The sequence below is a fragment of the Herpailurus yagouaroundi genome, unplaced genomic scaffold (assembly GCF_014898765.1).
Source record: "Herpailurus yagouaroundi ecotype Mexico unplaced genomic scaffold, PumYag 181, whole genome shotgun sequence".
In the NCBI taxonomy this organism is placed as follows: Eukaryota; Metazoa; Chordata; class Mammalia; order Carnivora; family Felidae; genus Herpailurus; species Herpailurus yagouaroundi.
The window spans coordinates 2,611,245-2,636,090 of record NW_024412412.1 but is presented as its reverse complement, the minus strand read 5'-3'; the positions used below and the strand labels follow the sequence as shown (position 1 = coordinate 2,636,090).

The window sequence follows — 24,846 nt, the reverse complement described above, 5'->3', positions numbered from 1 at the left end:
TTATGTGCAGAATAAATTCAAGCTCACTGGCATGCAATTCAAAGTATCTATTTTCACTTATTTTTGAAACACTGGAAAAGTGTTGCAGAAAAATCAAAAGGCTGAAAAGTAGTTGGCTGTCATCCTCGATGTGAAAGAAGACTACTGAAAAATTGTTACGTATTTCTAGAATTTCACTATGCAAACGCAAATCTGTACACTTTTATTTATTCATTTATCTATGTATTGAATTACTTTTACACAAATAGTATCACGCCATAATTTTATTCTGAGCATTTTCTTCTCCGTTAATAAACATAGTCAGCGTTTTAGGTCCTTCCTCACAATTCCACCTCATCCCATCTAGTCACCGCGTAACAGTCCGTTGCCTGATTGTACCATCGTTTACTTAAACCATACCCTGTCGGGACATGTTGTTTTTGGTTTGTCACTGTGATCAGCCATGCTGTGTACGCACATTTACGTTTTTAGGGCCGTTATGAAATTGCTTTTAAAAAGAATAGTTATGGCCTCCACCAGTGTATGAAAAGGGAGGGTCTCCACAATTTCACTGAAACCAAATAAAGTCTTTTAATCTTTGTCAGTCTGGTGGGAAGAGAAACTGTCTCTACAACATTTTGTTTCTTATGTTTATTTGTTGCTTTTATTTTTTGACGTTTTTGACATCTTTTTGTATTTGTTTACTAATTTTGTCCCTTTGCTTGTACTTGAATTCCCTTCTTTTTTTCTGTCTTACAAGACCCCTCCTAGACATCTTGAGGCAGAATTGGACACATGCCCCTCTGTATCGACCTGAAGCTTTATGCATATCTGTTGGAGCTTGTGATGTGGCCTTGTAGTGTGTATGGTTTTTGTTTCCTCACGGGCCTGTGTCTGAAAGGAATGGGAGCTTTAGGATGATACTCTATTTTCTTTCATTTTTAAATGTTCCCTACGTAGTTGTATAGTGTCTGGCGTATTGACATTTCGTATTTCTTTTATTTTAAATGGCTGTTAAGTTTTTGTGTTTACATTTTGTTTTATCGTGTTTTTTGTCAGTCATGAGACAGTTTTCAAATTGGCAAAACTCACAGCACCAAGCTGCATGGTTGTTTGCGTGTGTGTGGAAGCTTCTCAGGAACATGGAACATGTACGCCTGAACCTGCACCAACTGTCAGTCAGTATGTGGCTTGTTCATGAAATAACCCCCCATGTAATCAGCAGCCAGATAAGAAACCAGAAATACAGGATCATCAAGATACAACATGTGCCCTTTGAGCTCCATTTGAATCACTCATTCGCAAGGATAATCACTATCCTGCTTTAAGATGAGCTTTGCCTAATTGGAACAATATATAAAGTGGAATTATACAGTGCGATTGGTGTTACATCTTCATTTCTGCAACCTTTCCCTCCCACTGATAGAGCTAGATTATTCCATTGCATGGATATACCATTATTTATTTATTCATTCTGGGTATTGATGGATGTGTGGATTGTTTTTATCTGGTGTGAAGTACCATATTGAATATGCCTTCATGTATTATTTGGTGAATACACATATGTTTTTCTCTTGGTTGCATAGCTAAGCACTGGAATTTCTGAGTAGTGGTGAGTCCTGCGCTCAGCCTTGGTAGATTCTGCCAAATGATCTCCCTAAGTGATCATATCCCTGTCTTTACTCCCGTCACCACTTAGTTAAGATTTCCAGGTTTCCACCTTCCAAATACACTTGGCATTGACTATCATTTTCTTTCTTTCTCTTTTTCCTTTTCTCTTTCTTTCTTTCTTTCTTTCTTTCTTTCTTTCTTTCATTCTTTCTTTCTTTCCTTTCTCTCTCTCTCTCTCTTTCTTTCTTTCTCATTCATTCATTCATTTTGACATAGAGACAGTGTGAGTGGGGGGAGGGGCATAGTAAAAGGGACAGAGAGAATCCCAAGAAGGCTCTGTGCTGTCAGTGCAGAGCCCAACGTGGGGCTCCAACTCACAAACCGTGAGATCATGACCAAGGCCAAAACCAAGAGTCAGACGATTAACCAACTGAGCCACCTAGGTGCCCCTCTTTTTTTTTTTTTTTAATTTATTTATTTAGTTTGAAAGAGAGAGAAAGAGTGAGAGAGCACATGAGCAGGGTAGGGACAGAGAGAGAGAATCCCAAGCAGGCTCTGTGCTGTCAGCACAAAGCTAGATGTGGGGCTTGATCTCATGAACTGTGAGATCATGACCTGAGCCAAAATCAAGAGTTGGACACTTAACCAACTGAGCCACCCAGGCGCCCTGACTTTTTCATTTTAGCTATGCCAGTGAGTGTGTAGTAGTTTAAATTTGCATTTTCCTGGTGATTCATCAAGGACAACATGCTTTTATATATGTTTATTTTTATAAACATCAAATTTTTATGTTTATTGGCCTTTTGAATATCCTCTTTTTATAAATTGCCAGTTGAAGTCTTTTGCCCATTTTTTTTGTGTACCAGAATGCCTATCTTTTACTTTTCGATGTGTATATAGTTTATATATATATATTAAATGCAATATGTTGTTAATTATATGTTTAACAATTGCTCTAATATTCTTCAGTCTTTTAATCTCATAAGAATGTCTTTTGATAAATATGGATTTAATATCAATGAGTCAAATTTATTTTGACTCATTTTTCTTTTATGGTTAGTGGTTTTCTTACCATTACTTAAATTGTGTTATATCAAATTTTTTTTTTAGAGTTATTAATATTTAGGGGTCCAGATTAGGAAGTCCTGCCTTCCCAAAGTTATATAAATATTATGTTGAGTTTTCTTGCAGAAGACTTATTTTACCTGCACATTTGTATCTCCATTTCATCTGGAATTGATTTTTGTGTACAGTGTGAGGAATATTCAGGTATTTTGTTGTTTTTGCTGTTCTCATTAGTGAAATTCAATTGGCCATTTGTTGAAGTCAGTCTTTCTTCATTGAAGTATATAATGTGATCTTTATCATACACCAGGCCATCATAGACATGTGGGTCTGTTTCCAAACTTTATTGCATCCCCTGGCTCTATTTGTCTAACCAGTGTCATACTTTCCCATCTTAATTATTTAATTATTTTATAATAAGTCTTAATATCTGGTGCTATAGTCCTCCAGCTTTGCTCTTGGTAATATAGATTGCTCTCACTGTTCTTGACTCTTTGCATTTCCATATTCATTGTAGAAATACTTGTTACTTTCCACAAAAGAAGTTTCTAGGATTTTCACTGGAATCACATCATATCAATAGAATTCGGGGAAACCTGATATCATTTACAGTGCTGAATTTTCTGATCCCTAACATAGTGTTTGGGATATTTATTTAGATCTTATATTACTTGTTTTGACAATGCTTTTCAGTTTTCTGTGTGGAGGTTTTTCACATCTTTTGTTGGAATTGTTCCTACCTACAGGATGCTTTTTTTATGAATGATAATAGTCTTCTTATGTTGTTCTGTATTTGTGGCTACTATATGGAAATGAATTATGTTTTTATATTTATCCTATGTAAACTTCTTATTCTAAGAGTTTGTAGGTTTTCAAAGTTTCTCTAGGCACACAATCATGCTGTCTACATTAGTAAGAGTTTATCTTCATTTTTTCCAAATCTCATGCCTTTTGCTTGTCTTATTTCAGGGGCTACAATCTCTAGAATAATGTTAATTAGAAGTAGTGATAGTTTGCTTCAGTGTTCTCTTCCCTGTCTCAGGGACTAAACTCTTAATTGTTCTTTACTTCAGTAAATATACTTTAATCATAGAAAAAAAGTCTCCATAATGAACAAAAATAACAAATATTAAATTTTACCATCTGAAGGTATGAAATTCCCCCAGAATCTATAGGAAAATTATTTGAATTTGTAAATAAAATTACTTATGCAAGGTAAATAAAAATAATAGTGTTTTCTACTTTTTTTTTTTTTTCACTTAGCTGTACTCTATGGACTTCTGGCTATATATAGCACTATTTACTGAACTTTTAATTCCTTTGTTGTTAGACCATTTATCCTGTTTTCAATTTTGTCTATATGTTTGTATGTCTGTATGTTTGTCTATATTGAGCTTCCAGAGCCAATTTTGATCATCTACATTTTCTAGAAAACAATTTCATGCATAGTTTAAAGCGTATTGCCATAGACTTACACATAGTAATTTCTTAAATTAGTTTCTTCACTTTTCATCTTTCCTTCATTAATTTGTATGTTTATCAAAAAGTATGACAAGCACACTGTATAAAAGTAAATCTACAGTGATAGTTACAATAAGTAGTGATTCTTTACATCATCTTAACTGCTGGAACTGATCGACATTATGAATTTTGCATTTATTAAGCCTAGTGTGTCCTGAGTAGCTTTAGTGAAAAATCGCTGAACACTTAGACACGTTCTAGTAAGACTGAAGTATACCAAAGGCAGGGAGATCTAACAAACAGCCAAAGAAAGAAACACATATGTTATTAGCTTGATAAAAGGCATCTTAACACAGACTAAAAGAAGGAGATCTTTGAAAAACTAAAGGAAAATAACCATCAACCTGGAATCCTATCATCAAACTATCTATCATTCCTTACCACAGGTACCTGTTATGCAATTACTGACCCACAAAATAGTACTATACTTTGTTTAAGGGTATATATTCACCAGGAATATATGACAGTCAGGAACTTTTGTTCAGCTTAAGAACATAATTTAATATAGACACGACTGAATTATAGGGAGACATTGGAAATGTCTTCTTATACATCTTTATGATTCATAGGTTCAATAGATAACAAGTTAGGAAGCTTATCGATTTGACCATGGACTTATTAGACTTATTTTAAAAAGATCTTCAACCTTCAAGTAGAACCTGAAAATTTTGTTCAAGTAAGTATGAAACATAAGCATGGTCACATACTAGGAACAAACTGTCAATGCATGTACACAGAATAACATATTTTTACCCCATATCCAGACCAAAATGGGATAGAAATAGAAATGTATGGCAAAAAAAAAAGTCACATAGGAGAGGAAAACTCCTCCCTTTTTCTTTTGTAACCTCTTGGGCTGGTCTGATAATTAACCTGATGTGAGATAAACTAACAGAAGAAGAAGAAGAAAAAAAAAAAAAAACACAAATTTAATTCACATGTACAGAAACCCCCCTGGAAATGTAAGACTCAGAGCACTGACCAGAGCAGGCATGCTTTTATAGCTTTTAGACAAGGAGACAATAAATTTGTGAAGAATTGACGAGATAAAGATGTTTGGGTTTGGAGTGGTAGACTAGAGAGGAAGTCACAAGGTTTGCTTGCACAGCCCTCTCCGCCCTCGACCTGTCTCTCTGGTGGCAAGGATGTCTTTCTGGTTCAGAGGGTACTTTTCACAGCGGAGATTAATCTCATACTTTCAGGAGGACAAGGCGGGTCACACAGTCCCTCTTGCACCGCTGTTTCTTAAGTAACTTTAATTCAAAATAACCAGTATTCCAACAGGACATATTTGGGGTTGGCAGATTCTGCTCCCCTTCACTAAGAAAACACACCTTCCATTTTAAAAATTAAAAAAAAATAGGGGCACCTGGATGGATCAGTTGGTTGAGCATCTGACTTTGGCTCAGGTCATGATCTCACAGTTCATGGGTTCGAGCCCCGTGTTGGGCTCCGTGCTGACGGCTCGGAGCCTGGAGCCTGCTTCGGATTCTGTGTCTCCCTCTCTCTCTGCCCCTCCCTGGCTCATGCTGTGTCTCTCTCTGTCTCAAAAATAAATAAACATTAGAAATATTTAAAAAAAAAAAAAAGAAAAAATAACTCTATGGTCTTGTAAATAGGCATAGAAAAAATAATATATTTCATGATCAACAACATAACAGGATAAACAGAAATCCTCCTACCATAGTAAGCAGCAGCAGATTTTTCTTAAAATGAAAGGTTGTGACAAAATTTTTCAACAAAAGTATAATATAATATAATATAATATAATATAATATAATATAATATATTACCTAATACATAAGCAGTAACAAAAGAGGGAAAACATGTTTTCAAGTAATTCATAGCCCATGGTTCTCTTTATTCACCTGTGACCCTTGACAATAACATCTAGTCCTTTGGTATAACAACCACTTATTTGCAGAAGACCCACACATTTGTTATTTCCATGCGGACTTTTCTTCAGAACTCCCACTTCATGTGAACAACCGTCTCCTTACCGTCTCCGCTCAGTGCCCATTAGGCACCTTGAACCCTACACGCCCCAAGCCCCTCCGTCCTCCGGTCTTCCCCGCCCCACAAACCTCGCCCACCTATTCTTTGTCAACTCTGTGGATGGCCCCCCCCCCCCCAGACTTTGTAGTTTCCAGGAAACTTGGGATGACCTTGCTTCCTGTCTCCCCCGTGTGCCTCATCCCATCCTGGTTCTGTCTTCACAATGTCCCCAGAGTCTGACAGCCTCTTAGTGTCTCCACTGCAGCTCCCCTGACAGCATGCATTTGCCTCCACTACTCTTGATTCGACATTTTCCTCCACACTCTGCTGTCCACACAGCAAGCAGAATAAAGGCTTTAAATCTTAGGCGAGATAGTTGCTTCACTGAAAATGTCCCATTGGCGTGTCACCCAACGGACAGGCTGCAAGGCACTAAATGTTCTGACCCCCTCTCCCCACGCCACCCCTGCCCGCTGTTTGTCTCACCTGAGCTTTCACTTCTCAGTCCCTCTCTCTACTCCGGTTACACGGAGTGCCCGGATGTCCCCAGGGCTGAGGGCACACCCTCCCTGCAGTTTGCTTGGCTTCACGCGTCCCTCCCTTGGGTTTGACAGACCTCTCTGCCTCCTCCGAGTCGCTGCTGAAGCCTGGCCCCGTGACGCGGCTCCCCTAGGTACCCTGTTAGTACTTCAGCCCTTCCCTCCTGCTCCAGTGCTCTTTCCTCTGCTTGGCTCTCTTCCTCCTCCCGTTCCATTTACCAGCCGCTGGCCGGCAGTCTTCTTCACTCGCATGAAGGGTCAAGGGTGGGGGCTCCGGCCTGGCCCCTCCCATCACCTCACCAGCTCCGTGAGAGTGGCTGTTCTAAGTTTCCTCATCTGATGCGTCCAAGATTCCAGGAAGAATGCCAGGACACAGCTGGTGATCAGTAGACACTTGTTGAGCCGCTGAACTGTATGGAGGGGGGGAAGCGTTAGAGACACAAAACACGTTCTACCTCGTGAGTCATCAGGGGGATGCAATTTGCCCGGGATAGCATCCCTCAAGCACCAGATGTTCTATTTGTACGACTACCGGAGTCTGATAACATCGGGTGTTGGTAAACACGTGACGGAACGAAGGCCTGCGACCACTACTGTGAGGCTCAGTGCTCAGGTCACTGGGCAGAACAGCTTGGAGATTCTGTTTGAGCCTAGAAAGATCCTGGGTGAGTTCACAGGGGTGCTTGCTGGAGCACCATTGCCATAATTAATAGGAATGCTCAGTTGGTTGAGCATCTGACTCTTGATTTTAGCTCAGGTCACGACCTCATGGTTCTTGAGTTCAAACCCTGCATCGGGCTCTGTGCTGTCGGTCCAGAGCCTGCTTGGGATTCTCTCTCTCCCTCTTTCTCTGCCCCTCCCCTCCTCTTTCTCTCCCTCCCTCCCTCTCTCTCTCTCTCTCTCTCTCTTTCTCTCTCACAAAATAAATAAATAAATGAACTTAAAAATAAGATGTGGGAATGTGGCTGTACTCTTGTGGTGAGCAAGGCATAATGCATAAACTTGTCAAATCGCTGTGTTGAACACAACTAATATGATGCTGTGTGTTGACTATACTTCCACAAAAATAAGTAAACACACACACACACACACACACACACACACACACAGAAAACCTCAAAAATAAAATGTAAAAACAAACTATCGTTTAGTAGAGGACTAGAAAAATAAGCATTTACCCATGCTTTTACAGTATAGGAACAAAACTCTACATTTTTCGGTGTGAAGGACTTTCATGTAAGTAACACTGAATGTAAAAAGCAACTTGAAAATGGTACGAGGACATACACCCCAAAATGACCTGTCTTATGCCATAAGTGTTCAATGTAGAAAACAGGACTAGAGATTGTCTGGGGAGACGTATGCACGCGAACGTGGAAATGATGGAAATGTGAAAGGGGAAATGTACTAGGGAACAGTCCATCCACAGTGTGCAGTGAGCAGAAGGACCGATGAGTGCGTGGAAGAGAGGGTTGTGTGGCCGTGTCTGTAAGATTTTATTTTTGCAGACGATCTGCAGCTGAGGAGCCCAGCACGACAGTGCCGTGGAGGCGGTACAGGGTCTGCTACAGCCTGTACTTTTCTCCATGTTAAACTTATTTTATGTCGACATCTTAGGATTTTTATCTTCCTGACAATTTTGTGCAACACGCGGTGAAGGAGAAACTGGAGACCAACCCCGTCAGGAACTAGTGACTTGTGTTGGTCCGTTAGCTAAGCCCTTGCACGCGGCTGTTTGCTTGTCCCGACGACAGTCCTGCCCTGAAGAGTGAGCTTTCTAGAGGAGAGATGTTTTTTACGTTGCTCTGGGAGATGTCTGTAAATCTGATAGAAGTAGATGAAAATGTTCTCGAGACGGGAGTTGGTGTCACACATTTCTGCCTTTGTGTTGGTATTTCAAATTATGCATTTTTCTGAAAATAAAACTTATAGAAACCAACAGCGTAAGATGAGATGGTTCGGGTCCAAGGACAGCATCCCCGTGCTTCAAAGAGGGCCTATGCAGGTGTCTCTCTGGGCACGGATGCTACCACCTAGTGGAACCACACGGAAGCCACGGAAAGATCAGACTTTGATTAGCTTAAAGCCAAGCGATGTCGAAGTCGCCTTTGATTTGTGAGCCCGAGAAAGCTTTGAATTATGAAAAGAACTGACAGTCTCAGAAGGAATCGTTCCATTGTTTCGTCCTTAACACGCGGCTCTGCATAGAGATTGGCGGTGTGTGTCCGTCAGGGGCAGAAGGGATCCTCGGTGCACCAGCGGGTCCACGTCCGGGAGGCTCGGTCCCCTCTGCCTCGTCGTCAGGTGACACCGTGTCTCCGGGGTGTGGGCAGACGAGACGAGCTCGCGTGCATTCCCGGTGGTGCTCAGGTGTTCTCGTGGAGCGGGGGGCCCTCTTCCGAGTAAGTGTTCCAGCTGTGCTCTCTCCCGCAGCCTGCACTTCATCGTGTTCGACACCGAGGCGGCCCATGACATCCTGAAGGTCTGGGACGGCCCCGTGGACAGTGACGTCCTGCTGAAGGAGTGGAGCGGCTCCATGCTCCCCGAGGACATCCACAGTACCTTTAGCTCGCTCACCCTGCAGTTCGACAGCGACTTCTTCATCAGCAAGTCCGGCTTCTCCATTCAGTTCTCAAGTAGGTGACGGCCGCCCTCTCCCCCGCCCTCGCGGTCATTTGTGCTGCCGTTTGCGTCCTTAGGCCTCGCCCCTAATAGAGGTAATTTCTGTGGAGCGTAATGGGAAATTTTGAAAATGCGTCTCAAGAGGAAAGTCCGTTTTAGGGAACGCTCACGTTGGCGGGAAGGGTTGGGCATCGCGTGTCCACGGTTACGTGAAAAGATACACACACAACTTTAAAGGCTCAAGTTAACCAGGGAAATTTGGGCCCGAGACATGTGTGGATCTCTACCTGAATGTAAAGTGTATCTCTGGTGCCCCTGCAAAACCTGTACCAACTCCAGGCTCCCCGATTGTGCTATGAAGTCCCCATGCAGTGGAGATGCTCACCTGCTGTGCTCTGCGTGTCCGTGGTCAGCCACCCCAAACACAAGTGCCCTGATTCTTCTCCTTCTTTGGACCAAGGTCTTGAGTACTTCACTTGAGACGGCGATCTCTGGGCGATCGCTCACAGGACACAGTGTTCGCACATTTGAGCTCTTACCTCCTGAAAGACAGGTTCCACCTTGGCTTTTTTTTTTTTTTTTTTTTTTTTTTTTAACTCTCCAGCCCATTTTCAATGAGCAGTTTTTCAAGAAGGAAGGAGTGAAGATATTTTGTGGAAGTTCCACTTTTTTCAAAATTTTTTTAATGTTTATTTATTTTTGAGAGAGACAGAGACAGAGCGTGAGCAGGTGAACGGCAGAGAGAGGGAGACACAGAATCTGAAACAGGCTCCAGGCTCTGAGCTGTCAGCCCCATGAGATCATGACCTGAGGTAAAGTCGGACGCTCAACCGACTGAGCCACCCAGGTGCCCCGGAAATTCCGCTTTTGAGTGCCCTTCAAGTTGCACCACGTAGAGATCATATGATTTGGCGGTGCACGTGGTCAGCCGTTGGCGTAAGCCAAGTGGGGTTTGCACATAACACCTTCCAACTCGCCTTATCCCTTGGCAGGTCACTGGTGAGCATATTTAGGATTTACATAAGCAAATGGACTTAGCTCAATTTAATGCTTTAAAAGGTTGCTAATAAAAATGAGATTATCATCTGCACAATTTTTTATCTCTGGTTTTACTGCGCTTCGAGCGCGGTAATTTGCAATAGTTTGCAAACATGTGCTAAATTTTTCACTGGTCTTTGGTAAAAACATCAGAGGTAAGTTTGTTCCAGCAAACCTAGCTTGGGGGAAAATGTCCTTCATCTTAAGAATTTTGCTCTTTATCTTCAGAAATGGTGGTGAGTAGACAGTAGATGTGTAATCTACTGTCCTTCTCTGGCAAAACAAAAATGTTGGCAACACTATGAGGTTATGTTTGTTTTTCTCTCTTACCTGTTGTATACTTTCCTAATTTGTCTTAACAGATAACTTTTTAGAGCAATTTTAGGTTCACAGCAACACTGAGAGGAATACAGAGGTTTCCCGTATACCGTCCCCCAAATGCCCAGCCTCCCCCGTTGGCAACACCCCCACTAGATGGTGCATTTGCCACAGTTGATGAACCCGTGGTGACATCATCATCATCACCCAGAGTCCACAGTACGTGCTACGGATGTGCACAAATGTGCAATGACATGTATCCACCATGATAGCGCCATACAGTCATTCATGGACCTACACATCTCTGTTCCAACCGCCCACCCCTCCCCTATACCCTCAGCCACTGGCAACCACAGATCCCTTTACTGTCTCCATGGGTTTGCTTTTCCCAGAATGTCATAGAGTTGGAATCACTCAGTGATTCCCACGCTACAGGATGCTTTTTCCGATGGGTTTCTTACACTTGGTGATATGCATTTAAGGCTTCCCCGTGTCTTTGCACCTCTACTCAGTGATGGATAACTCATTTCTTTTTAGCGATGAAAAATACTTCACTGTCCAGATAGACCAGAGTTTCTTAACCCGTCACTACTGAAGGGCATCCTGGTTACATACAGGTTTTGGCAATCATGGGTAAAGCTGCTGTAAACATTCTTGTGCAGGTTTTTGTGTGAACATAAGGTTTTAATTCATTTAGGTAAATACCAAGGAGTTTGATCACTGGATCGTACGGTAAGAATATGTTTGGTTTTATTCTTGGCCTTTTAAAACCCTTCCTTTTTTAAAATTCTTGCAGAGCCTGGAAACCGCTTATTTTCCTGTGTTCCTTCAGGATTCCTTCTTTTCAGGAAAAGACAACTTCCTACTTTGGGTTTTTTTTTTTTTTTTAAAGGCCCTTTGTTTTATTTGAGAATAACAGACATTTTGATTCTCCTTATATGTTGATGTTTAGGAAGTGGACAACATGAACACATCCATTGAAGTTCCTACAGAAATGAAACTTGCTTATTTTTTTGTAAATTCAGTGTTCCAGGTGCTCTAGTTTGAACCATGTGAAGGTGTCAATTTTATACATAAGAATGTGTGACTATTGGCAAATCGTTTGGTTTTACAGGACCCTTGTGCATGAACTCTCCCCACTCCATTCCCAGCTACTAAGTCCCTACGTCTGGTACACTTTGAGAAATTCCACATTAAGGGCAAAAATATACTAATGATTCTGAGGTTCTATAATTAATTGGGTTTCTGCAAGGTTGTCTTGAAAACTCTATAAAAAGGCCAAAAAATATATAAAATATTGCTTGTTATGATTTAGATTATTATAAATTAGATTATAATTATAATTTATCATTTTTCCCGGACTCTAAGGAAACTTGGGCTCCTCTGTTGATCTCTAAAGATTTGTGACAGACCTTCTGTCTCCTTTTTTATTGCTTTATTTGTGAACTGAAGATATTGTACCAATTTCTAAGGACATTTGCATTTAACCCTGCATTCTGTGTTGTACATCTTGTCTTTGCCTTTTTAGATTACTCTCTGCCTTTTCCCAAGCTGCTCGCTGACCTAGAGGTGAACATGTGTGCACTAGGCCTTCTCTCCTACTTGCATTCCTCCCCTGGGGACCTCTGGCAGGACATGAGAAATACAGGATGTAGTGTGTGGCCGGGGGTTGGATGTACCCTGTTCCCTCCCCTGTCGATTTCCCTGGGGCTGGCCATGTCCCTCCATCGAAACTTACTGCTTTTCTCAAGAAGTTGTGTCTGTCCATGTTCCTTCCAGATACTTATAACCAGTTCTCAGCAACCACACCTCTACCTGGGGTCAACCTTTTAAGGAAGCCCTCTCAAATAATCCTATTGGAAGTGTGCTCTAGGTTTTGTGTTGGATCCTTATTTAATTGTAAATAAGTTTGCAGTTCTATGAGCGACATTGGGAAGCCTGTGAAATGGTCAAGGATGTGTTCCACTCTCTGTTGTTAGAACAAAGGCCATTTCTCAGTTTTCTAAGTGAAATTGTATCCGCTTCAAGCTCCCATGCATGAAGGTAGATGAGAAGTCCAATATCAGTCTGTTGTACAAAGCCCCCTCCCCATGTTGTGGTGTGTGGGGAGTCAGGATGTGTTCTGTGTGGTGAGTAGCCGGAGACCAGGTCCTCTCTGCTCTCTTTGGGTGCTGTTCTTGCCCTTGGTGGCCACACAGATTCGTCTCAGAGCTGGAACACAGCGGCCCTGCCCCTCTCCACAGCCAAGATGCTCCATGAACTTCGAGTAAAGTCTGCCATTTCTGGGACACCAGTGGGAGTGAGATACTGGGACACAAGACTCTGTGTCTCTGAGAACTTGATGAAAAGTTGACTCCTACACCTAGTTACCCTAGATGTAACAGTCAGAATTTGCCCAGGACAAAAAAGTTTCCTAAAACCCCTCAGGTAATAAAACTGACACGCCCGTGTTCCAGGAACCCCTGTCGGCACCAGTGCACTGGGGCATTTTGGTCAACCTACCCTTACCCGTGACCAATGTGCCAGTCTCCATCTCTGCAGTTGTGGGACCTTCCTTTCCTCATCAGACTTCCCTCATGGGAGGCTCCATTGAGAAACCAAATTTAAACTGGAGTCTTGCTAAACCAAAGGTCTGAATCTCCTCAAAATATGCAAAAGAGTCCATCTCTCCAGACCAAAAGGGCTTTGCTCCTCTTCTGTAAGTGAGAAGAAGGCAAAGTCCATAAATTTTTATCTATGATCTTGAGACAACAACAAAGGCACTTTATATATAAGTTAGATTGTTTTAGCATTCATAAGTCAAGCTAATGTTAAAATTTGAAGTATTAGCACCACACTGCGATTTCAAAATAAAATTTAAAATGATGGAACTGAAAAAAAAATGTTTTCCTCATGTAATTGATGCCAAGTATAACCACTGTTCCCAGGCAAAAGTGCCCTTTATTCAGTAGTATTAAATTCGAGTTTTCTTGATAAGCCATTTTAACTTGATAGCATGCCAATAATATGTGAACTAAGAATTATAGGTGTCACTGAATTACTGGAGGGAAAAATACTCATTTGGGCATTGGTTTTCTTAGAGGTACTTAAATCATCAGATTTTAAATAAGCATAACGCATAAGAACTTGACCTCACTGCCACTGTATGTCTCAGGCACGTGACTCCGTACTAAGTTGGAGCTTTTCAATTTTGACGACACCCCTGTTCTCAAAATGCCTTCTTCAGCTGCTTCTGTCTTTCTTCGTCCTCTTTCTTCCACTGGCCACTCTTTTGTGGCCTCAGTTTTTTGTTTTTGTTTTTGTTTTACCATTGTACTTTTATTTAATTTTGTGTGCATATTATCACTATTTTTTAAATTTAAATCCAGGTTAGTTAATATATAGTGTAATAATTTAGGAGTAGAATTTGTGATTCATCACTTACCTATAACACCCAGTGCTCATCCCAACAACTGCCCTCCTTAACGCCCATCGCCCATCTAGCCCATCCCCCCACCCACAACCCTCAGTTTGTTCTCTCTAGTTGAGAATCTCTTATAGTTTCTCTCCCTCTCTGTTTTTCTCTTGTTTTTTTTTTTCTTTCCTTCCCTTATGTTCATCTGTTTTGTATCTTAAATTCCACTTAAGAGTGAACTCATATGGTATTTGTCTTTCTCTGACGGCCTTATTTTGCTTAGCATAATACACTCTAGTTCCATCCACGTTGTTGCAGATGGCAAGACTTCATTCTTTTTGATCAACGAATAATATTACATTGTGTGTTTGTGTGTAAACATTAAACATTTTTTTAAATTATATCTATATCTGTATCTGTCTATCTCACATCTTCTGTATCCATTCATCAGTCAGTGGACATTTGGGCTCTCCCCATACTTTCGCTATTATTGATAATGCTGCCAGAAACATTGGTGGGCGTGTACCCCTTCGAAGCAGCCCTCCTGGAGCCTTTGGATAAATCCCTAGTAGTGCAATTGCTGGGTCATAGGGTAGCTCTGTCTTTAGCTTTTTGAGGAGCCTCCATAGTGTTTTACAGAGTGGCTGTGCCAGCTGGCACTCCCATCAGCAGTTCTGTTGCGGCCTCTTTTGCTGGTTTTCCTCTTTCTGCCCTCAAACTCTAAAGGCTGGATGTGTCTAGGGTGACATCATGTGTTTCTTCCTGTCAACATTCACTCCTCGGGTTTTATCAGCCAACCTTCCAAAACCTCTGCCCTGAGCATCCACTGTCCATTTGCCACTGTTCCCTGCCTTCAACTTGGCACATGAAACTTGGCCTCACTTCCAACCCAGTCGTCTCCCAAAGCTGACGTTCTTGAAGTCTCTCCTGTCATGGCACATGGCAACTCCGTTCTGGTTGTTGTCCGGGCAAAGCCTCCGAAGTCATTTTTTTTTAGAAATCTCTTTCTCACACCCCATATAACCCCGCACCAAATTCAGTAGGGTCCATATTCAAAACCCCAAATCCAACCAGTTGTCTCAACCTGTGCACTTGCCACATTGGTCTAAGTCTTTTGGGCTTGGGCTGGGTTATCCAGGCTTCGTCTCTCCTGCTCTTGCCCATTTACTAACTTACCTGAGCACAGGAACCAAGATGAGTCTTTAATAAAGGCTATAAAATCTTCTGTGCAAACTTCCCCTAATCCACATTTTCAACACCACCCTCAGTCACTGCCCTCCATCCTGTCAAACCCCCTGTAAGTTAACACTCCAGCAGAACACCAACCTTCCCTCGGGGTGTCCCCCATATATGGTGTATGTCCATTTTACATACTTAAATCCCCACCCTTATCTCTTTGCTGGCTTAACAATCCTAGTGTGGCCACGCCACCTTTGAAGATTCCTTTAGCGGAATGAATCCTTTGTCACTTAAAGGTCCCCAGATCCAACACCCATACATCTGGTGGAGTGCTTATTGTGTCATCTGTGAGTACTGTTTGTTGTTGCTAGACTCAGTTCCTGGAGGGCAGACTGTATTTGTATTTCTACAACCTGATAATGTGATTAGTGGCTAAAAGGATTTGCTAATTGAAAATGCTTGAAAATACTGAGATGGCTTCGACTGCATGACAAACAGTGTGTCATCTACAGAAAATGATGTGTTTTGCATTAACTTTGGCTTCATTCAGAACTTTTAATAGGCAAGACTTTAATCATAAATATTTAAAGACTAATTTTAATAATAAAGCTTCTTTTTTCCCTCCTGGATTATTTTCTACTCGATGTTGATAGTTAAGATAAATGATCTTCAATGTTTATTATTAGAAGTGTAGTGGCCAATATAGACTGTGTTTTGACTAGTCAAGATCGCATTATACAGATTCAATGAAAGTCAGGCATCTTTGTTGACGATTTATACCTTTATTTATCCTTGATTACTTAATTGTTTATACCATTCAGAAAGCAGGCAGAACATTTTCATTTTATAAAGCTTAATGCCCATTTTTAACATGAGCACAGTGTAATCTATCATTTGATCAATTTGGTTATCATTAAATCATGATCATTTTTTGCCCCTGCTCTAAAATACTCTTGGGACAGGGACAGCTGTTTACTGAGGGTAAACTGAGGTTTACTGAGGTTGCTCAGTCTCAGCCCCGCATGTGTGTGTGTGTTTCACAGCTATGGATGCAGGAAGGTGTGCAGCACGCGCTTCCCTGTGTGTTTTTACTACACTTGCCCATGAGACGAGCTCTTCTGAGCTAGGAAATGAGCTGTTGACACTCACAAGATATTCAAACCCCATTAAAGATCCATTGTCCTGCCAGCTCCACGCAGCATGTAAAACATGAGAACATGCATTGACTAGTGCAATTATGCTAATTGTAATCAGCCTAACACTTTTCATTAAAGCTTAATTACCATTTAATCATGCATAAAATGCAAGAAAATGGAGTTCGGCACAGAAAACTGACCTTTGCTCCGGGGGTTAAATAAGCTTCAGCTGAGCCTTCAGTGGTCTCTACCATCCGCCCTTCCTTCTTAGGGAAAACAGCTCTGGAGCAAGTTGGCGTGTCAGATTCTGTGGGATGGATTTCTTCGTAAATCACGGCTATAACTTAGCGGCTGCATGACATCTCTTCCTAATTTGCTTTATTGAGAGATAATTTAGTAGGTAATTTTCAGGTGAAAAAAATCATTTGCTGTTTATAATGAGAGAGGCTGTTGGGGCTGCCAGCCGCCAAATGGGCTGGGATTGTGTCATGGGAGAGATCCAGCCACGAGCCCTGAGTTTACGGGCCCGGTGTCCGTGACGCACAGCACGTGGCAAGTGCAGCTGTGACCACTGATCCTCTCTGCTCGCCCAGAACTTGCCTCAGGGGACCGATGGAGAGCTGACCGCAAACTCTCACTGTTGGCCACTGACACACACAGATTGTGAGCAGCTCAAGGTGGAAGAGTTTTATTCAACTTTGATTAGCAGCACCCAGCTCATGACAGAGGCACAGAGCACGTGTACTGCATTGATTGAGCATGAGATGCCAGCTTAGCTGAGGCTCTAAATCCCACGTTCCGTGGGAAGCTGGGATTTTAGCTGGATTAGTCTTGTCTGATAGCAACAAGATTGGTAAGGAAAGGAAAGGAGAGAAACAGGACAGGTACATGACACCTTCACTGTTTGTGAGAATATATCTTGTTTCCCTGCACTTTAATGAGATATAATGTGACACCGTATAGAAGTAAGGTGTACACCCTGGTGATTCATACGTTTATATTTTGCAGAATGATTAGCACGTTCGTTTTTGCTAACACCTCCATCACATCGCGTAATCACCATCCTTTTCGGTGGTGAGAACATGTAAGATGTACTCCCTTAGCAACTTTCATGTGTATAATACGGTACCTTTCACTATAATCACCATGCATCGGACTCCTAGAATTTATTTACTGTGTTACTAGAACTTTGTACCATTTGACCAACATCTCCCCATTTCCCACATCATCCAGCCTGTGGTAACTACCTTTCTATGATTCTATGATTGTGACTTTTTTAGATTCCACCTATGCGATGTATACAGTATTTGTCTTTCTATGTCTGATGTAGCTCATATCTCACTGAACATAATGCCCTCCATGTCTACTGTATTGTCACATATGACAGGATTTTCTTCTTTATTAAGACTAAATAATATTCCATTATATATCTATATATCTATTACATCTAATCTATATCTATGTCTATATCTATCTACACACACACACACAGAGAGAGAGAGAGAGAGAGAGAGAGAGAGAGAGAGAGAGAGATCTACAATGGGATTACATCTTTATCAGTTCACCTGTTCAGGGACACTTAGGTTGTTTTCTTGTCTGTTATGAATAGTGCTGCAGTGGACATGGAGGTATAAATATTTATTCAAGATCCTAGTTTGATTTTCTTTGGATAAATGCCCCATAGTGAGACTGCTGGATCATACTGTAATTCTACTTCTTTAAATTTTTTAATGAAATTCCGTACTGTTTCCCACGGTGGCTGCACCAATTTATATTTCCACCGACAGTGCACAATGGTTCCCTTTTCTTGAGGATATCTCTTGGATCCTTGATATAAAAGAGAATATCAACATTTTTCTATAGAACTACCATCTGAAGTATCATCTGTAACTGCCTTCCTGCTAACAAAGATCCTACCCACACTCAAAGCTCATTGGTCAGACCTCAGGCAACAGTGATGTCTGTGGATAGCCACAGCCTGCCCACCCTTCACCAAGATGTGGGACATAGAATTTCCCATGAATCTCAAACTCTAAATCAACACATGATATATTAGGCAGACTTATGCAACCTCATTTTGAGGAAAGGGAAATGCTCCCAAATTTAATAGACTGAATTATCACAATGTCTTTAAAAACATGTCATTCAAAAATAAGTTGAGTCAGTAATGAGAGCATAGAAAATGCAAATCACCGTGGCAATAAATGTTGAGATTAACCATCTAACCACACCCTGTCCTTGGTAAGGGTTACCCTTGGCCTCATAATGTGTGTGATACCATAGGTATAATAATTTCACAGTAATGAATTTAACTGTTCATCTGTGCACTCACGCATGGAATCATTTATTTGCCAACAAATATTTGACCCCTTCCTATTATGTTTCTGATACGATGCTGTTATTGGAAACCCACAGCTGTGGAAGGCAGAAATTGCCCCGGTCATCAAAAATGGTAGGAGAAAGGCAATTAGACAATGAATGTCTACAACGTGAATGGTTATAGCACCACTGAAACAACGTATGCCATTCAACAGCAATCCCGCACGTCTCTGGTTCCCGCAGATCCTATCCGTGTCCTTGCCCTCCCTTGGATGACCTGTCCAGCCCTGGGCTTCTCAGTTCCCATCTTGTCTCTGGTTCCCGCAGATTCTATCCGTGTCCTTGTACCCCTTGGATGACCTGTCCAGCCCTGGGATTCTCAGTTCCCATCTTGTCTCTGGTTCCTGCAGATTCTATCCGTGTCCTTGGACCCCCCTTGGATGACCTGTCCAGCCCTGGGATTCTCAGCTCCCATCTTCTACCCTTTGGTCTTCTCCACTGCATTTCCCTAACTCCTCTTGGGGTGCTCACTGGTCATGCTTCACCTAAAGCTCTTGAAAAGTTAAGTTCAAACCTGTCTCTCTTCTACTCTCATATCTATCTGTCTCCACCCCCGTTTACTTCATTCCTTTGCTCTTACTGGGGCACCGAGGCTGTTGCTTTCTCCTTCCTATTCCTTCCTCCTAATTTGTGATTCCTCTTCCCTTACAGAGCAATGTCTTCCGTAGAATCTCTCCTGTGATATGCTGGACCCCCTTGTCTCGTGAGCTTTGTGCTATAGTCATCTGCCCTCATTCCCGTGCAGCCTGGGAGAGCCCCTGATAAGAGCCACATGAGCTGACAGCTTCTTCCACAAGATATGTTGGCCATCACCTCACCGGGGCTCAGCTATGGTAACTTGTCTGGTGAGCTCTTGTCCCCACTCACCTTATCATTTTCCAGTCTTCACCACTTTCCTCCAGTCATCAAACTGGTCGTATTCTCTTTGACTTAATGGATGACTTCAAATCATACCTTAGCAAAGACAAAGCCGTCAGAAAGGTGCCTTCTACTTCCCTCCGCCCGACATGCAAACCTGCTGTTGTCTCTGTTTGCTCACTCCTGTGACCCAGAATATCAGCCTCTTCTCCCTAGCAAGGCTCATCCTAACTAAGGATATCCCCGCAGCTGCCACGGGGGACTTTGCTCTGTTTTGACCTCTTTCTTTCCTTAATTTCATCCTTCACTCTCCCTGACTCCTTCCTTCTGGTATGTAATCGCTCAAATCACAGTGTAGAATGAATGCGTTAAGACTACCTTTGCCACCTTTGGGACCCATCTTATTGGTCTTCTCCCACTAGAACAAAACCTTATAGCATGGTCGCATCATGACAGCCAATGTCCAGGTGATCAGAATGGGACCCTCGTCCTGGAAGCCACCACAGCAGCTAGGTCTCCACCAGCACCAGGCTCAGTCCAAAGGGCCGTTCAGGCGAAGGCTATTGTATTGTACTTGTATTTGAGAAAGACCACTTTGACAGAAAGTAAGTCTGATCAAGCTAAGCACCTGCTTGAAAACTACTCTAGTTTCTGGTTCACATGATGAATTCTGTCACATGACCTTGCGTTGGTCAACATCCGGCTTCTGTCTGCCTCTCCATTCTACCTCGCTTCTTCTCCTGATTTCCATCAAATCCTTTTCTCTTGTTTTCAGACCTTCGCTTGCCTGTTCCCTTGGCCAAGACTACCCACCCCCTGGCCACTGTCTTCATTTTACAAGTCGCGGTGAAATGCAGTCTCTTTTAGGAAGTCCTCTGAACTGAAACCATAAATAAGAATACATTTTCTATGATTTTTTACCACTTCCCCTTCATAATATTCACCCCGAATTATTTTTATAACTTCCTGGTTGTTACTGAGCACCCTGGTACTCAGAGGTCATCAATATTTTGCACTAATTACTTCATTTACTTTCTGCCTCACATTTGACACATGATAGACAGTTTTTTGCCTTTTTTAATTTTTGTTTTATTTTGTGTGTATGTGTCTGTATTTTCTGCTTTTTTTTTTTTTTTTTTTTAGTTCTTGGTATTGGTGAGACTGAATTTTCTCAATGAATTATTTTCTAAATATTTCTGCTCTAATATTCACAGTCTTTAGGACTGCTCCAGATCTACCCAGAAGACGTGTGTCAAATTGCATTTGAAAACAACTTAAGGTAGACCTCCCCAAATAGCTCACATTCCCATTGAGGCCGTGGAAAAACGTGCGGTAGGGATTGGAGTAAATGCTTAGCAGCAGTTAGTGTTATTAAAAAGGCTATAGGCTCTCCAGATGCTAGCAATCTTATCACCGAGCACAAGGGGGAAAAGATATGCTTAAATAATTTTATTGTATAAATACATAGTTTTTATTGTATATTTACATATATAATTACCCATGCATAATTTGAGCATAATAAGACTTATTTGAACTGACGAACTGCATGATCTCAAGTACACACACACACACACACACACACACACACACACACACGCGTGCGTATAATTTTTAAACTAGGCAACACAGAGACGTGGTTTTCTGTACGTGAGAGGACATCTGGCCTGGGGCTTGGCCCCGTCTTTACCAGTGGTGCAAACTTCAGCATGTAAGTCAAAACTCATTAGCAATAATTTCCATGGTAATTAGGTTAAATTAGGCCGTTAATACTGTTTTTTCCACCACACAGTTTCGATGAGGACTGTACTCAGAGGTAAGGAAGATAAAATCACCTTGACTTACCGGTTTCCTCCAAATGTAAGGGGTGGCAATTCTGTGTCCCCAGTTCTAGAAGTAGACTCAAGGGAGGTATTACGTGAGAAATGACTTAGTCTGCGGTTCTCAAGTTAGATTGTTCCCTCTGCTTGGTCCCCTGTTTCACACCACTCAATTCAAACTGACAGCAGTAAGATTCTCAGGCCTGGTGCTTGGCAAGACCGCGTATAGCTGTCGTTTTGACTTCAAAACAGGAAAAGGTAGTAACGAAGTAGCTATCACTTTATCATGCTAATGATATGATGCCAGATCTTTGCAGTGCAGCTGAGGTTCCTAGAACGTATTAAAAGTGTTAATCAAGCCTTTGGAATCAGTCAATAATAGGCAAATTTGCAAAATTCTTCATGAAAAGCCTGATGTTTAAGTATCTCCTCTCCTCCAGTCTGTTTTTGGTCAATACACGGCAGTTCATTGTTTATGCCTAATAGAAATCTGAGAGGCAGTTTAGCCATGATTACTTGTGTGAATAGATGTTTTAAAAAGGAGCTTTGCAGGGTGAGGGTTGAGGGTTTTAATTTGCTTTTGACTTTAGATATAAAGAATTTAAAATCCCTTTCATTGACTGAATGAAGGATTCTTCAGTGTTGTGAGGATGCAAATCACGGCCAAGATTGTATGGCACATTCAAAATTAAAATAGTTGCATTACTATTAGGTATAAGGTGGTTTTATTTTTTTATTTTTAAAATTTTTTGAAGTTTACTTATTTTGGGAGAGAGAGAGAGAGAATGAGGGGGCAGAGAGAGCAGGAGGGAGAATTCCAAGCAGTCTCTGAGCTGACACAGCACAGAGCCTGATGTGGGGCTTGAACTCACAAACTGTGAGATCATGACCCGAGCCGAAATCAAGAGTGGGATGTTTAACTGACTGAGCCACCCAGGTTCCCCAAGGTGGTTTTAAACATAACTTTAAATAGAATAGTATTTCTAAACTTCCAAGGACAACATACTTGGTTTCTCATACATTTCTGTATTTGACATGATGGAAGAAAAAGTGCTAATTAGGGTGATTCTCTCTGAGAACTCACAGTCCCCGACTCCAGAGGAAGTGAGCTTGCTTCACTGGGCAGTCCTAGGTACTTCATGAGGACAAGTGATTCTGGAATCATTGCGAACACTATTAGTCTGTTATATTCTTAGGTCTTTTTATTAAAAAGTTTCCAAGTGCTTTCCTTTGCATGGTCTAAGTTCTACAACTATATGGTATCCAAAGCTCACAAATATAGTTTCACACCTAACAAGTAGATGTTGGAACATTTGTTTGCAAAAAATAGAAAAATAATCTGATTCGTAGATATTGCCTGAATTGGACGTTTATTCTATACCGGTCATATTCTCTTTCCAGTAACTGATTATGAGTCTCTTTGAACTAATTTAGAAAGTTAATTTAAAACAATTTAAACAAGTTAGTTTTAACAAACATCCGATATTATAAAATACAAATAGGAGGATCAGAATCCAACTATAAAACTTGATTAGGGAAAAAGGGAAGGGAATGATACATGATACTAAAAATGAAAATTTGTGGGGTGGCAAATCTATTTCATAGTTTAACAGTTGTAATGACATTTTTTAAATTACTGTATTTTCTTTTAATTAGCATGAAACGTTTTTATGGGATTCAGGCTGAGCTTTGCTTTAATGAAATACACATTCCTTTTTGTGCAAAATCAAAGTGATTGATATATTTCTGGTGCATATTAAGTTTTTTAATTGTAGAATTCAGTTTATACTTATGTTTGATGGATATATTTTTGGCATATTTTCATAGCTATTCGGCACTTGTTAAGTACAAATATCATAAAGCAAATTTTCCACTTTCGAAATATTGTGACACAGAACTCTTGCGTGACAGAGCATCCGGAGTATTTAATGTTTTCTTATAATGGCCCTCGTCCTGTCTACACACCTGTTTTAATACCTGTGCTCCAGTTGACAGCCTGCAATCTTTCATGCTTTCAGCGGTTTTAACATGTCTGTCCAAGGAATCCTTGTCCTTTGATTTATTTTCTCCCCTCCTGGCTCATGGTAACAACACCAATTGAGCCTCATGGGTAAATAGTAATTGTGTTCACTTGAAAGGACTTTCTGTTTAATTTAGTTTGTTTGTCTTTGTTTTGTTTGTTCCTAAGAGAAATTGTCGTCGTCTTCAGGAATGGGCAAAAATGCCATTGTGTAGGGTCCATCTTCAAATTTGCCAATAGTTACCAAGAATTTACAATCATGAAACCCATATTGCTTTTTGCCATGAAGGAACATTCAGAAATACATGACTTTTGTGTTGAGTCTGGATAAGTTTTTAATCCCTTTGAATTTTGAAATGAAACGTGTGTAAAAATAACTTTGGGCTTGTAGTCATTGTAATTGAAAGGAATATTACAATATAATTTTTTTACATTTTTACATTAAAGTTTTTCTTCAGAAGTGATTATAAATCCACATGCACTTGTAAGAAATAAAACAGAGAGATCCTGTGGATCCCTTACATAGTCTCCCCCAATGATAACACCTTGCAAATCAAGAGGACAGATCACAGTTAGGGTGTTGGCATTGATACAGTCAATGTACGGAGCTTTCACCACCAGGAGGGCACCTCACGTTGCACCCGAATACTCACCCATTTCCCTCCTGCATCCACTCTATCTTAAAGCCCACAACCATTAATCTGTTCTCCTTTGCTGTAACTTTGTAATTTCAAGAACGTTACATGCAGGGAGTCATGGCGTGCACGGTCTCTTGATACGGACTCCTCGCTCAGCCCGTTCGGAGAGTCATCTTGGCTGTGGCCTGTAGCCACAATTTATTTCTTTATATTGCTGAATAATACTCCATGGAATGGGTGTACTAGCTTGTTTAATCATTCACCCGTTGAAGGGTATCTGGGTTATTTCTAGTTTGGGACTATTAGGAATACAGCTGCTATAAACATTCATGCACAGGTTTTTGTGTGAACATAACTTTTCGTTTCTCTGGGATAAATGCCCAGAAGTCTAATTTCTGGGTTGAATGGTAATTGAATGTTTAGATCTTAGCGGCCAAATGATTTTCCAGAGTAGCTGAACCATTTTACATTTCCACCAACGATGCGTAAGGGATTCCACTGCCTTGCATCCTCTCCCGCATCTGACGTCCGTGTGTATACACGAAAACGCAATAATGTACAACATTAACTGTGCTCATAGAGATTGTGCATTCTGCTAATGGCTAACCATTTTGAACACCTTTTTATGTGCTTATTTGTCATCTGTATATTCTCTTCAGTGAAATGTTGCCTTCTGCCCATTTTGATTAGATTATTTTTCCCATCTTGAATGTTCTTTATGTATCTTAGATACTAGT

The 24,846-nt window shown here is 41.1% G+C and overlaps 1 protein-coding gene across 1 annotated transcript in view; it reads left to right on the top strand.

Moving 5' to 3' along the window:
* The window catches only part of CSMD1 (CUB and Sushi multiple domains 1), a 1,645,367-nt gene that overhangs the window by 1,332,661 nt on the left and 287,860 nt on the right, over positions 1-24,846 (top strand). Inside the window, exon 25 of the mRNA XM_040490416.1 lies at positions 9,144-9,346. Within this exon, the coding sequence (XP_040346350.1) occupies positions 9,144-9,346 (203 nt within the window). The remainder of the gene's footprint in view (positions 1-9,143; positions 9,347-24,846) is intronic.